Source organism: Alosa alosa, chromosome 13 (genome assembly GCF_017589495.1).
Source record: "Alosa alosa isolate M-15738 ecotype Scorff River chromosome 13, AALO_Geno_1.1, whole genome shotgun sequence".
Taxonomy (NCBI): domain Eukaryota; kingdom Metazoa; phylum Chordata; class Actinopteri; order Clupeiformes; family Clupeidae; genus Alosa; species Alosa alosa.
In genome coordinates this window covers 28,975,649-28,989,870 of record NC_063201.1, presented here as the reverse complement: position 1 = coordinate 28,989,870, position 14,222 = coordinate 28,975,649, and the positions used below count along the sequence as shown (strand labels likewise).

The 14,222-nt window shown below is 44.0% G+C and overlaps 2 protein-coding genes across 2 annotated transcripts in view; one reads left to right on the top strand and one right to left on the bottom strand.

The window, feature by feature from the left end:
* Window positions 1-8,691, bottom strand: part of ptpn23a (protein tyrosine phosphatase, non-receptor type 23, a) — a 14,625-nt gene extending 5,934 nt beyond the window's left edge. The window contains 17 exon segments of the mRNA XM_048261944.1: window positions 78-364; window positions 682-987; window positions 1,740-1,885; window positions 1,985-2,050; window positions 2,908-3,022; window positions 3,333-3,412; window positions 3,523-3,581; window positions 3,690-3,746; window positions 3,841-3,888; window positions 4,630-4,761; window positions 4,877-4,957; window positions 5,196-5,327; window positions 5,596-5,645; window positions 5,835-5,911; window positions 6,291-6,418; window positions 6,987-7,061; window positions 8,457-8,691. Of these exon segments, the coding sequence (XP_048117901.1) occupies window positions 78-364; window positions 682-987; window positions 1,740-1,885; window positions 1,985-2,050; window positions 2,908-3,022; window positions 3,333-3,412; window positions 3,523-3,581; window positions 3,690-3,746; window positions 3,841-3,888; window positions 4,630-4,761; window positions 4,877-4,957; window positions 5,196-5,327; window positions 5,596-5,645; window positions 5,835-5,911; window positions 6,291-6,418; window positions 6,987-7,061; window positions 8,457-8,540 (1,923 nt within the window). The 5' untranslated portion in view covers window positions 8,541-8,691.
* A 1,136-nt stretch (window positions 8,692-9,827) lies between these two features.
* LOC125306083 (ubinuclein-1-like) overlaps window positions 9,828-14,222 on the top strand; it is a 9,273-nt gene continuing 4,878 nt past the window's right edge. Inside the window, exons 1-10 of the mRNA XM_048261236.1 lie at window positions 9,828-10,377; window positions 10,510-10,611; window positions 10,737-10,835; window positions 11,150-11,275; window positions 11,687-11,796; window positions 12,050-12,509; window positions 13,054-13,124; window positions 13,406-13,535; window positions 13,679-13,797; window positions 14,096-14,188. Coding sequence (XP_048117193.1) covers window positions 10,174-10,377; window positions 10,510-10,611; window positions 10,737-10,835; window positions 11,150-11,275; window positions 11,687-11,796; window positions 12,050-12,509; window positions 13,054-13,124; window positions 13,406-13,535; window positions 13,679-13,797; window positions 14,096-14,188 — 1,514 coding nt within the window. The 5' untranslated portion in view covers window positions 9,828-10,173. The remainder of the gene's footprint in view (window positions 10,378-10,509; window positions 10,612-10,736; window positions 10,836-11,149; window positions 11,276-11,686; window positions 11,797-12,049; window positions 12,510-13,053; window positions 13,125-13,405; window positions 13,536-13,678; window positions 13,798-14,095; window positions 14,189-14,222) is intronic.

Here is a 14,222-nt window from a genome sequence, read left to right as displayed (position 1 = left end):
ATATTTGCATTAATTAAAAAAGATTCAAAAGAGGAATCCAAGACTACCAGTATGTGACTGTGCTACCTAGCAACAACATAACAACTCACTTCAACTTTGTTGTGATCTGTGATCTGCTTGCATGTTCTAATATGACATATAATGAACCCTGTCTCATCTAATCTAATGAAATGAGAAGAAGAGATGAGGGGGCAGAACAGAAACACCACCTTCATCTCCGCACGCTCTGTGGTGACCAGCGCAGTGGTGATGTCGTCCTGCTGGATAAGGTCTCGCAGTTGTTTCTCCAGGGAAACGCGCTGGTCTCGCATCTCCTGCACTTTACCCAGAATCCTCTTGATGCACTGGAGACCCGCTGCATCCTCTGTGGTGAGAGCAGGTGTATACACCTATGTCATGCACTTGGCAGATGATGAGCTTATAGTATTACAGTATTATCTGTGCTGCTGGAGTCAGGGACTACACTCATGCATATATACAGAGCAGAGATTTACAGCGCTGTTCATTTATTTTAAGACCATTAATATTCATTTATGCAGATTTGCCCCAAACACTAACTTGTGCATAATTCATGTTCACGTTTACACATACACTATCATTCAAATACACATACCCATAAATACAAACAGGCTCTCATTCTGTCTCTCATGCTCTCACTCTCTCTAACTCTCACACACTCACCTTCGCTGAGCTCTGGCCGGGGCAGCGCCTCTCTCAGGCTGTCCAGTGGTCCCCCCAGCAGCCTGAGGTGGCTGATGTGCAGGTTCATGGCGCGGTGCAGCTCGGTGTTGGTGAAGCTGGCCTTCTCGTGGTACTCCAGGTACTTCTCCAGGTCGCGCCGCAGCTCGGCCAGGCCGGCGGGCTGAGGGGGCACCGCCTGCTTCCCCGCCACCTCCTGCAGGCTCCGCTCCTCGGCCTCGTCCTTCTCCAGCACGTCCCGGATCTCCCGCAGCGACGCCTCCACGTCTGTGAACACGCCCGACAGGGCTGGGGAGAGAGGAGAGATGCAGGTGGTCAGTACAGAGCTCTCCCCCATAAAACTAGATGCGGAGTGGGGTCCTGGCAGAGTAAATAACTGCCTTTGTTGAAGTCCATGCAAACCAAAAATAAATATGTGTTCTGAGCTCGTCACACCACAGAAAAAAAGGTGTCCACCACCCAGACAAATCTGAATGAACGAAAACATTACCAAGTACACTGAATTAGGTTTCAAAATCATGGAGCCATCCAATCGGGTGATGCTGCTCCTCCTAACCATCCTGCATACTGTTCCAACTATTCTCTAAACCAGATGATTCTAATCCGTACAACTCTAGTGAACACACCTGTGTTAAGTGCACAAAATATGCATCTTGTGATAATCCACTGCAGAAACAATGTTCACAATGCTTGTAGCTAACCTATAAATGGTGTTTCTAAACAAACCTCCGATTTTGGTTTACAGGGACTTTAAGCCCCATTCAGACTGCAAGCGACTATCAGCAAGACACCATGGAATATGAATGTAATTCAGCTATTACAGGTGAAATAACCACTGGTGACGTGAAACAGGAGTTTACATTTTTGAGGCAACGACAGCATTACTGACAAAGTGAAGGGGGATTAAATTTCTACATCATGCATGATTAATGACTAGTCAGCAAGGCATCACTAAGAATGAATTAAGAAAAAGAATGAGAAGAAAGGAAAAAAAAGAAAAACATAAAACAAAAGCCAAAGAGAAAAGGAAAAGGTCTTACCCTGCATGGACTGAATGAGGCTCTTCACCGTGTCTGGTCTGACACTGAGAGCAGCACATTTCTCCATGAGCACAGGAGGGATGGTGTTGTACATGTCCATGTTATCTACGGAGTCTGGGTCCAGGCTCACAGAGTCCATAAACTGCCTGGAGGGACACGCAGGCACAGTTCAGTTAGACACATTTGCCTGGGCAAACACAGCAATGGACAGGACACGGTGAGGCAGTTCTGGCTCAACTACTCACTCTAGTGTCTCATTCTTGCCGTCAATCTTGGCCACGAGCTCCCGCAGCAGCTTGGCCTTCTCCTCACTTCACCAGGGGAAACGAGAGAGAAAATCTCATTAGCACTGACAGCCTATGTACTTCATTATCGTAACCTTATATAAACATTTACATGTATTCATTTAGCAGACACTTGTATCCAAAGTGACTTACATATGTCAATTACATTAAGTAAAAATACTCTTTTGATCCCGTGAGGGAAATTTCTGCATTTATCCCAATCCGTGAATTAGTGAAACACACACAGCACACAGTGAACCCAGTGAGGTGAAGCACACACTAATCCCGACGCAGTGAGCTGCCTGCAACAACAGCGGTGCTCGGGGCGCAGTGAGGGGTTAGGTGCCTTGCTCAAGGGCACTTCAGCCGTGGATGTGGGCATATAGGAGAGCAGTGGTCAACCACTTTCCCCGCCCGCATTTTCCTACTGTTCGGAGATCGAAACGGCAACCCTTCGGTTACACGCCCGAATCTCTAACCAGTAGGCCACGGCTGCCCCCATTACAAGGGCCACTGTCCCCAGAGCAACTCATGGTTAAGTGCCTTGCTCGAGGGCACAACGGTGGAAGCCGGGAATTGAACCCACAACTTTTCAGGCTACTGCAGCTCTTTAGCCACTGAGCTACCACCGCCTGATATTGAATATTTACTTCATTTGATTTTTGATAGTGAGAGTATTTGATAAGTAAAATGTGTTCTCAACAACAAGTATGATTACTGTATAACCAATGTGTACTGCCAGTGTTTCAGTGCAAATGATCACTCTTGGCTGTTGTTTATGTTTACTGAGAGCACAGCGGGGTGAGTGGCTTTAAGTGGGTTAGTCTGTGTGTAGAGGAGCGAGCTCTGCCTGACATGAGCTCACAGATGGCTGCACTGTTCACCTGTAGAGAGAGGAGGCCTCGTGGGCAGCCATTGGCACCAGTTTAGAGAAGATGTCGGGACCAGTGACCGTGGGGTCGGTTGGATTCACAGGCAGGGCTTTGACCAGTGGGGCACCTGTGTGGGATCAGGGGAGGGGAGAGGCAATGTGGTTACAAAAGACCAAGAATGGCCGATAAAAAAAATACTCAAGAGTAGATCTGATTTTCCCCGTCTTTCATACAGATGGCTTTAATAGGTTTGTCCTCACTACGTTTAAATGGCATTGCTAAAATGCCATTTTTATAGTAATAGGGTGTCCATTTTGAGTAGACAGCCTTTTTCAGCTGAACAGAATCAATCTGAATCTACAGACCAACACCCTATCTTAATATAACACTGTCAAACAAGCACTTTGATAGGTGTTAATTAATTTTCACTGCATTACCCTTTACTGATGGTAGTGTTTCCAAAGATGGGACAGTCTCATGGTAAACAAAATCATTGTCCTTCTTTGCAGAATTAAACCTACACAGGTAAAAAAGAAAATATTATAAATTGGTGTGTGTGTGTGTGTGTGTGTGTGTGTGTGTGTGTGTGTGTGTGTGTGTGTTACCAGTCATATAAAAGACACTTACTTTCCGCCAATTACATCCATAGTGAACTTCAGAGCTTCCTGTACACTGTCTGGCTGACCCTGGACCATTCAAGGAAGCAAGAATTTACAACAACATTACATTGACAATTTCTAATTTTATACACGATAAATGTTACTGACTATTATTAATGGTTTAAGAAAAGATACCTTAGCCAACTTCAAAGCTTCACTGAGCTTATCTATAGAGCTCTGCAAATAAGCCAACTGTTGGACAGGAAAAATGAAATACAAGTTAAAAGAATGAAAGTTGACATAAAGGGTGATGCAAGTATGCCATGTTTGGCTGGTGCATACATACCCGTTCTCCAAACTTCTGCTGCTCCTCAGCCTGCTTTCCCATATGCAGCTGTGGACAGAAGAGGAATGGCACACAAAGCACTCAAGAGCCAGCGAGGACAACAGAACAACAGGCCAGCTGTATAGAACAGTGGTTCTAAAACAACAGGCCAGCTGTATAGAACAGTGGTTCTAGAGGCACACTGCTGTGCCATGAGGCAGAGTGAGTGAGGTGTGCCATGACATTTTGAAGAACCCAAAGCCTTTCTTACAAGCTCATGAAACAGGCTATAGGGCTGTTTCTTTAATACATAAATGACACAGCTTCTTAATTAAAAAGCTCAGTCAGCACATGTGAGCATAATATGCCCATCACTGTGGTCTCAACTCATCAACACTCTGTATACAAAAAATAAGGGCAAAGGAATGAACACCCGTTATAGCCTATAGTAATGTGTGTGACATAATGCTACTCTATAATCAGTAACCACAAGTCGGTGTGCCTTGACGTTTTGCTTAGGCCTTTGGTGTGCCTCAGCCCCCAAAAGGTTGAGAACCTCTGATATAGAGCATCCCCCTCTGTGTCTCTGATATCGAGCATCCCCCCCTGTCTCTGATATAGAGCATCCCCCCTCTGTGTCTCTGATATAGAGCATCCCCCTCTGTGTCTCTGATATAGAGCATCCCCCTCTGTGTCTCTGATATGGAGCATCCCCCCTCTGATATAGAGCATCCCCCATCTGATATAGAGCATCCCCCATCTGTGTCTCTGATATAGAGCGTCCCCCTCTGCGTCTCTGAAGGAACTCACATGAGCGATAGCAGCAAAGTAGTAGATCTTCATCTGCACCAACTTCTTCCAGTCTTTCTGGATCTTTCCCAACATGGACGCTGTTTCAGAGTTCTCCAATGCCCGGCATGCCTCCTTGTAATAGTCCACTACCTAAACACACCGCCATTACCAAAGACAAAACATGTATGAAGTATATGGTAAAGGCAAATGGTTGATTTAGTATAAGGTCATTCAAGTGTTACAGTAGATTGAAGTAATCAGGTACCTGGGCACTGATTCGAGCCACAAGGAAACTTTTCCTATTATCCAGCATTGATTTCTCTAGAAGGCATTCCTGGGCCTGACCCTGAAACAAAGACAGAGGCAAGAGTGATACTGCAGCATGTTACACATTAAACAGATCAACTGAGTAGACCAGTGTAAGTAGGTGTGTTGCATTAGAGCAGGGTATGCTTGCTTGTGTAATGTATGTATGTACAGTTAAGACTACATCACACAAGGTTTACTTAAGTATAAATGTGGCCTTTAATACCTGTACAAGTGGAATGCACGTGTTTTCAAGTGTGTGGGGTAGTAGTGATTACCAGCATGAGATTGATGTTGAGATTGAGGATCTGGTGGCTCATATCCACACTGAAGTTGTGGCTGAAGTGATCCCTGAGGTAGGAGAAGGCCCCAGCAGAACACTGGAAGTGCGTGCAAGACACCTTCATTCCCTGGATGGGAGAGGGGGGTGGGGGTATCATGAAAATGAATAAAATGGATATGACAGTGAGACAAGATAATATGAGTGACGATAGAGCGAGAAAGAAAGAAAGTGAGAAGAATAAACAAAGGCAATGGCAGGACAAAGCACCGCCAAGGCAGACAGGAGACGACCATGTTTACCACTATGGAGCTATTTGCCCAGATAACAATGCAGACAGACAGTTCACTTCAAATCAGCTCAGTATTGCCTGTGCTTAGCCTCAGGCGCCCACACACCTCCTCAGACACCCTGTTGTCCATGGCTCCCAACATGGAGTGCAGCGCTCCTAAACAGACACAAACAGCGTTAGCATCAGGAAATGGCCCATCTGTGACTGGTCTGCTTGAACACTGCCGCAGCGGTCACGCAGCAAAGCCATATGATGACAAAAGCACACTCCACACTGAGGCTATTGTGTGCTCTCATAAGGCACCCTGTCTAGGGGAATGGGTCTGAGAGACACAATGGTACTCACCCAAGTTATAGAGGATGCAGGCTTGCTCATAGCTAATGTCATCATGGCTGACCGTCTTCCCAGAGAAAATCTCAGTCCTGTTGGAAAGGAGAAAAAGCAGGGAGTTAGAATGGGACTTGCAGGGAGTTAAAATGGAGGTCACATAGAGGTTACTTGTTCAGGAACAAACTATTGAGAAACAATGTAGCTTTACCCATCCTATATACAAGAGGGTGAAACTCTGCTTTTAAAAGCAGTGCTGTTATTAAATTCAGATATTCTAATACTAATGTCCAAGGCAGGGCATCATATTTTTCAAGCTGCAAAATAGCCAAATAAATTCACACTTTTCTTCGGTCAGCACACATTTACCTTGTATTCCTGTTACGACTCACTTAGTCAGAGGTTGTGTGCAAAAACACAGGTGACATTAAATCACTTTGTGTCAAAGTTTTGGGACACAATGTGGTCACTCACCAGGAGATGGGCACAGCGGCCTCCTGCCCTGGCCCCATGGGCACACGACTTTGCAAGTAGTGAAGCTGCCCAAAGTACTTCCGCAGTGTGCTGCATCCCTCAAAGTCTCGGGTCACGTTTACAGCACTCTGCCAACCACACATACATTCACAACAGATTAAATGCTACCTTAGGCTAATTAGGCTAATTCAGCATATACAATGTATATACAGTCTATGGGCTAATTAATTAGCTTGTGCTCAAGCTAATAGATTTGTGTTTAAGGATCACTTACAAAATTGGGTCACACTTCACTTGGATAGTCCTGTTTAGACTATCAACAGATTATACAACAAACTATCTGCTGACACTCCGTTAACTAAAATGTCTGGTTAAGGTGAGGGGTTGGGTTTGGTTACAGTGATGTTCAGTAATTGTTCAATAACAATGTTACATACTGAACTTGAATTTCAACAGATGATCTATACAGTCTTTGTAGGCAAACTATCAAAATAAAGTGTTGCCCAAAATGGCCCCCTTTACTCAATGATATACTGCACATCCACCTTGTACAAAACTCAAAGTACCATAAACACTGCCCAGTTTCAAATAGTATTAGACTTGTAGGTAGCCCATATTTGCTGACTCCATAGCATTCTAATGAGGAAAATGAAAATGTCCTTCTTTTGCTGTAGTTTTCTCTGTCAAAGGTCATACCTGCCGAAGTTGCTCCAGTTTCTTCAGCTGCTCATTATAACTATCCGGATCTTCTCCATAGTTCTTCAAAATGAACTATGGAAGAGGAAGGTATTATTTACCACACAAACAGAGCTGCTGCTTTTCCTTTCAGATTGGTCATACGGGGTTACTTTACTTTAATGTAGCACATTACATTTACATGGAGCTCTTCTGGGTACTCAAAGTGCTTCACAGTGCTGGGGCTCTCTTTGTAGCACCTACATGTAAGCTGTAATGCAGTAGTAGCCTAATAAATATTTAGTCATTTTTTTAATCTATTAGCATCATATGTTAATCATTTGTAATACTTTGCTATTATAAAAGCATATTACAACCCTCTGTGAATCCCAAGGCCATAATGCCTCTGCTCTGCCCATCTTGACCCAGCCATCCTATCTCATTATCAAAGAGCTAGGTTATCTCCTCCTACCTTGCTGTAGCTTCTCAATAATGATGTAAACAAACCACTCAAGTTATACTGATCCTGACTACGGCTAGACTATCCAACCACTAGCACAAGATTAAGCTACTTGGGATTTCCAGGCACAACTGAATCATTTAAGACGATGGGTCAGGGGCCAGTTACAGATCAAAACCACAATTGTTATGCTCCTGATTCAGATCATATATACATTTTTTTTGCATTATGTTGCATAGGCGAGGTCTGGAAAAGTTATGAATTTAATGTACAGTAGAAAATTCGAGAGCACTAAGCCAAGACGGTCAAAGGCCCTTTCTTATCTGTACAGGAGGAAGAACCGAGGGAGACAAATAGGTCATTTGACGGTGAGTAAGGCTTTCCGGTCTGACAACCATTCCCGACCAAAACACTCTCCTTTTGCCTGATTTCCTTTATCCTAGACAAATCCTAGAACGAGTCTAAAAATCAAGACCAATGAGTGTAAGTTAAAAATAATTCGAAAATCACTACGTCCTAAGCCAAGATCCACACACACACACACACACACACATTTCCTCTGTGTAACTAACAACGACTACGAATACGACCAGTTATTGTGTATTAATCGATCCCAGCCAATTCAGCCAAACAACGTTTGTGACTTATCAAGCTAACGTTAGTGGGACTTAACATGTTTGACATGATATCATCCCCTGACTTAGGGTAACCTGGTGGGGTGATTGTGTCATTGCTAGCTAGCCTGCTTATCCAATAATACCGTCTTGGAAGTTTGAGCTAGCTACATACTTACAAGATTTCCTAAAACTGTGACAGCGCAAACGTTAGTTACGTTAGCAGTTAGCAGTTGACAGGGCAAGTTAGCAATCCTTGACTGCGAACTAAGAACTCGGCCGGCGAGTCTAACGTTAGCCGAGGCAAATAACAGACCTAGTGGCATTGTTTTACTGTCATTTTTGTCTGGCAGTACTTTTCCTTACAAAGTAAGATGCATAATATGCTTCATCGTGATGTTTAACTCATCCTCTTACCTGCTTCACAGACGTGCTAAACTGGAACTCCCCTGCTTCTTTCAAATCTAGCCATATCATCGGCATTCGAGGTACCGCTTCCATAGCAGTCAGCCACCCCGCCGGGTCAAGGCGTCAATATTTAAAATCCAATGTTCTTTCAGTCCCAGTGGAAATCAAACACACCCCAGAGAAATACTTGAAATTTTATCCCACACACGTCTATGTCATGTCCCCATTTACACTCCAACAGGAAGCTTAGAATGTTTAGGAGATTACGTCATCTCTAAAGGATTGTGGGAAATGTTGTGTTTGTCTCTCCATCATGAGGTTGCACTTAGCAAGTTTTGATTTTTAGACCTTTGTTGACTGTGAGTATTATTGAAAGCGTAAGCCTATAATAATAACAGTAACCCTACGATAATTGATCTGTCAGTGTGAATTGGGTATGACTGTAGGTAGGTGTGTTGCACTAGATTAGGCTACCCAATGACTCTTCTGACTTCTGACTCTTCTATAGGCTAGGGCTAGGCCATATATACATATATATATATATATATATATATATATATATATATATATATATATATAATGTGTGTGACAGTGCCTACTTTAGTTCAGAATTAGGCTTCTGACTGTCCAAACAATAGCCTACACGCGCGCAATTGCTACAAATACAGAGATTCGGAATAGGCCGACTGAAATATGCAAAACTCGGTGTGCGAAGATTGCATGGCGCCGAGAGCCAGGCATATGCAGAAGAAGTTTCTGGATGAGAAATCATGTTGTTCCATGACAGTAGGAAGCTAAGCTGAACTGTGTTTATTATTGGCTATTAAAATGTATGGAGCCCCAAAAAAAGTCAAGTAAAAACAAATTAAGTTATAGCCGAGGCCTACTGAAATTAGCAGCTTTTGCGAATAATGCGCTGTTAACCATCGAAATTTGCATATTTCAATAGGCCTATTCCGCCTCTGTCTTTGTGCGTTCATGGAGTCTGGGAATAGCCTAATGGAAGAAGAAGAAAAAAAACAGCGGAAAAGTCCTTGTCCTCAAGTGAGAGCTGAGGAATTTAGAGGTTTCCCACTGGACAATTTTCAAAGGTTTGCCAACCCCTGGTATACATCCTTTGGTCGGCCATACAGTAGGACTTGAACAGACCTTTAGTTCCTTACATCCAACAAAAATATTTCTACCTATTTATTTGTATAACTTTGCAACTCTTCAAATGGATGCAATAATTAGTCCCATTATTCCCAGGTCCCAGTTATGTAGGGTAGGGTACCCACACAGTTCAAAGTCTTTCCACTTTTCTTTTTCAGGAATAGTTTAACGAACAAATATCCGATTGGTTTACAAAGGGTCTTCAAGTTAGGCTAATTAATTACCAAATGGGTAGGCTAATCGAGCGCCCCTAATATCAAGTGAGGGGAAAAACAAAGAGTAGGCCTGTTATGTAAACTACGTGCACAAATGTGTAACATCGGCGTGCACACCTTTAGCACAGGTTAAGTGGGTACGGATTACAAACGTGCGTGCGTAAAACTCAGCGCGCAATACAGCGCGCGCGAAAATCAATGTGCTCGTTGGGACATGCCTCTTTTATCTCACCTGATTTCAGGGGGCTGAAGGTATTCGGTAGCTTGGCTTGTAGGTCTGCAAACCTGCGTCCAATTAGTGTAGACTGACTCTACTCCCCTGCAATTTGTAGTGTCCTCCACCTCGTCTATCGTGGATCATGGCACAGCAGCGTCGAATCCAGTTTACCACCCTCTCCGATAACGTCCCTCTACCTGCGGCTCCCGCACCAAAGCGGCCCGATAAGGAGTCCAAACCCGAGACGACCGTTGTTGAGACAGTGGCAGCTGTCCGTTTCCAGCTGCAGCTATTTCCATCCGACGAACATCGCTGCCCAGAGTTCTACTATCCGGAGTTGGTCAAGGTGCAGTCTACCATAGTTGGCCACACATTAGCTTAGAGCTAAAACACCTGTTGTTGTCAATTTATTATTAGGTGTTTCTCGTTTATGGTAACATGGCTATTGCTATATTGGCGTTTGTTTCCTTGACCTCAGAACCATGAAACGCAGAAACGACCTAAAACTTTGGAAGAGGTGGACGCAGAAAACGAGAGAAATGAGCTTGAGGCTCTGGCAAAAAAGTTTGAAGCCAAATATGTGAGCATGTCCGCTGTTTACACGGGCTTCATCATATGGACACAAAAATAACAGACGTTTGTATGCTATGTTGTTGCTCGCTCTCCAGTATTCCCTCAGTTGTTATCCACCTTTCCATCTTTCAGGCAGGGCCTGACAAACCGAGAAGAGACCGCATGTCTGACTTGGTGGACATTGGTGACGGCTATGATGATGAAGACTCTTTTATTGATAACTCTGAGGCGGTGAGTCCCTACTACTAAGCCTTGTCTACCTTGCGTACCTTGCCACTGCAAAAACTTTTTGAGATTATTAAATTTAAATGAATTATTGCTCTTTGCTTTGTTCGTTAGTAGCCTAGGCGTATTGCCATGGAATTTGTCAGTTGATGGTGCCGTGGTTAATTGTGGTGATGAAATGCGCACAATAAAATTTTACTCATTTTGTTTTAACTGCTGTTGATGCCATACATCTTATCACACCTCCATATTCTGGGTAAGGCCTGGACATGTGTGTCTGCTTAAAGGTGGTGCTTGTGTTTGCATGTGTTTTACTGCAGTATGATGAGTTTGTGCCATCGTCTCTCGCCACGGAACATGGTGGCTTCTACATCAACTGTGGCACACTCCAGTTCCGCAGAACGTCTGGCTCTGATGGAGACCCAGAGGAACCCAAGATGGCAAAGGTACGAATGTGCACTGCACTCACAGGCATATCAAGTTTATTCTAATAGTACAAAATACAGAGTGGTAATTCAAAGTGCTTCACAATAGAGCACACAAAAAGTAGCATCTGTTTTCCCCAATTATCCACAAACATTGGCATGATGACCAGCCAGAGACAGACCGTCTCTCTTGTAACAGCACTTTGTACCATAGTGGAGCTGAATCAAACACAATGCGAGGCAATGGAAGAGTGCCGTTGGTGTTTCCAAGACAATTCAAATCCTCAGAATTCTACACATTAAGTCCTTTTATGTCAACATGAGGACCAATCCTAAATCTCTTGTCATTTTCCAAATAAGATTATTTTCAGTCTATTTACTTCACTTGTATGCACATGGTATAGTCAGGCTGTGTTGATCTTTCCTTATCAGAAGCGAAAGCTGAAAGATGGAGGTGAGAAGTTGAAGAAGAAAAAGAAGAGACTGGAGGAAGCGGCCACTGAAGCGAAACTCCCACACCTCCCTACGGAATGCATTAAACGGTTGAGCAGGCAACTTTATTTTGTTAGCTTTGTTGCTAATTGTAGTCTTTGTCTTTTATCACTCACTGCAAACTACCAAATTAGGCCAACTCTTTTGTTCACATCACTGCAAATATAAGCCCACAGTTCAGTTTACATTCATCCATACGTTTTTTGTTGAACCATTGTCAAGTTTTGTTTGGTCATGCGTCCAAAATGTAATCTCTAAATTAAAGAGCATCTTCCTCCTCCTCCTCCTCCTCCTCCTCCTCAGTACCCCCCTCATGCAGGAGTCTGTCCCTCCTGAGGCTCTCCCCTCCTCTGAGCCGATGCTCTTGGAGCGGCATCCTCCCCCTCAGAAAAAGCCAAGGCGCCCTCGGACAGGGCTATTGAGTCTGGACAGCGTCCTCCGCAAGCTTCAGCAGGAGAAGCTTCAGGAGTTCCAGCCTGACAGACCTCTCATTGCCCCGCCCCCCACTCCACTGGAGGGCTCCCCATCCCCAACTAGTGGGGCCAATAAGAGCACTCCACCGCCCACATTGACCAATCAGATTACTTCATCTACTGGGGTAACCGGTCAGAACGCATCACCAACAGATCTGGCCAATCAGAGGACTCCTCCTTCAGGGGCCAGCGTTGACCCGCCTCTGTCTGACTGCACCCAGAAGCTTCTGTCCACACCCCCTCATGGTCTTCCCTCACCTCTCAGGGCGAGCATTAGGGACCTCACGCTGGTGAGCACACAACCGCCGCACTCGTCCACAACAGCACTGACAGGACCCAGCCACTCTGGAGGGCCACTCTGCTTAGACTAATGATATTGGTCACTTTTGGACCACTTTTCTTAGATACTGAGAGCTCACCAGGCTGTTCTTGATGAATGAATGAATGAACCCTCAAAGGCAGGTATGAATTAGTTCTGCAAAGGATGATTGCTACTGTTTGGTCATATTGGGGTCAGATGCTGAGTTTTCTTCAAATGTGAACTCACTCCACCGCTTTAGTCAAATGATTGAATGAAGAAATAATTTTGTGTAATTTTTTGGTTTTGGCACGAGCATGACTTTGAGACTTTGGCACAGATCATGGCCGGTACATGGCAGTCTAAATCACACCTTTTACTGGTCATGAGTAGGTCAGCTCTAAGGTTCAGCTACTGAAGTTTGTGAGCTCAAATCATGCTGATTTTGTTGAATGAATGTAAATACTGTACTTCCTTGTGTAGTTAACTCCAGATTCGGGCATGAGTTGTCTGAGGTGATTTCTTGCTGTTGACAGGCTGCCAAGGTGTCTGAGGGGGAGAGCAAACTCAAGTTCTTCACTCAGAAAGTCAACACCATACTGCTGGAGTGAGTGGAACACACACACGTGCACTTTTATTGTTTTTTTTTTTTTCTCTTCACACACACACACACACACACACACTCACACTCACACTTCTCGTCTTTGAGTCATACAGACCTTTCTCTCTGAACCTCTTTTGTGGTGTTACCACCATTTTCAACTCCTCCGTCTCTAACCTTTGGACTTTTTCTTGCCCTTTATCTTTATCCTTTTTTTTCTCTTTTTATTCCTCCCCCTGTGTTTCTCCTGAACATGGTTTAATTCTGTGTGTGTCTGTGTGCCATAGTGTTGAAGTGCGGAGCAGAGAGTTGGGTCCTGCAGTACGTTCACGTGTCTTCACACACCTGTCCACTCACCTGCCTTTCAGCAAAGACACACTCCTGAAGAGGGCCCGCAAGCTTGTACTGAAACCACAGGTACAGACACACACACACATACAGTACACATCCCTAAAGAGAGCATAATTCACAAACCAACTGCACACACACACACACACACACACACACACACACACACACACACACACACACTCTCCTCTGTTGTGTGATTGTATCATCAGATTGACAGTCTCCCGGAAGCCCTCCAGAAACTCAAGGAGGCCATTGCCATGACGATGCCTGAGCAAATTGCCCGTTTCCAGGAAGACCGTCACGCTTTTGTTTTCACCCAAAGCACCAAGTATGAACCGTGTATTTCTCACACAAGCACACACCCTAGTGCAAGCATTCGCCTCACATTATAAACACTTTTGACATGTGACATTTTGGATATTGGTGTTAATTTAGTGTCTTAGTCTTGTGACAAAATGTCCTTTTTAGTCTTTGTCATTTATTCATTTGTCATTTAGTCATTCAAATATCATTTTTGTTAGTCTAGTTTTAGTCAAAAGAGAACTCAAGGTATCGTAGTTGAGTTTTAGTCAGAACATTTTAGTCTTTTTTTTTTTTTTTTTTATTTATTTTTTTTACCATTTCAGTCCAATAGTGAAAGTAGGACCTGAAGAAGAGATGCGTACTGGGAAGGCAGTGACATCACCACAGAAGAGGTTCCATTGGAATGATGAGATAAGGTGAGGGCCATGAATCATTGTTAACATTGACCAA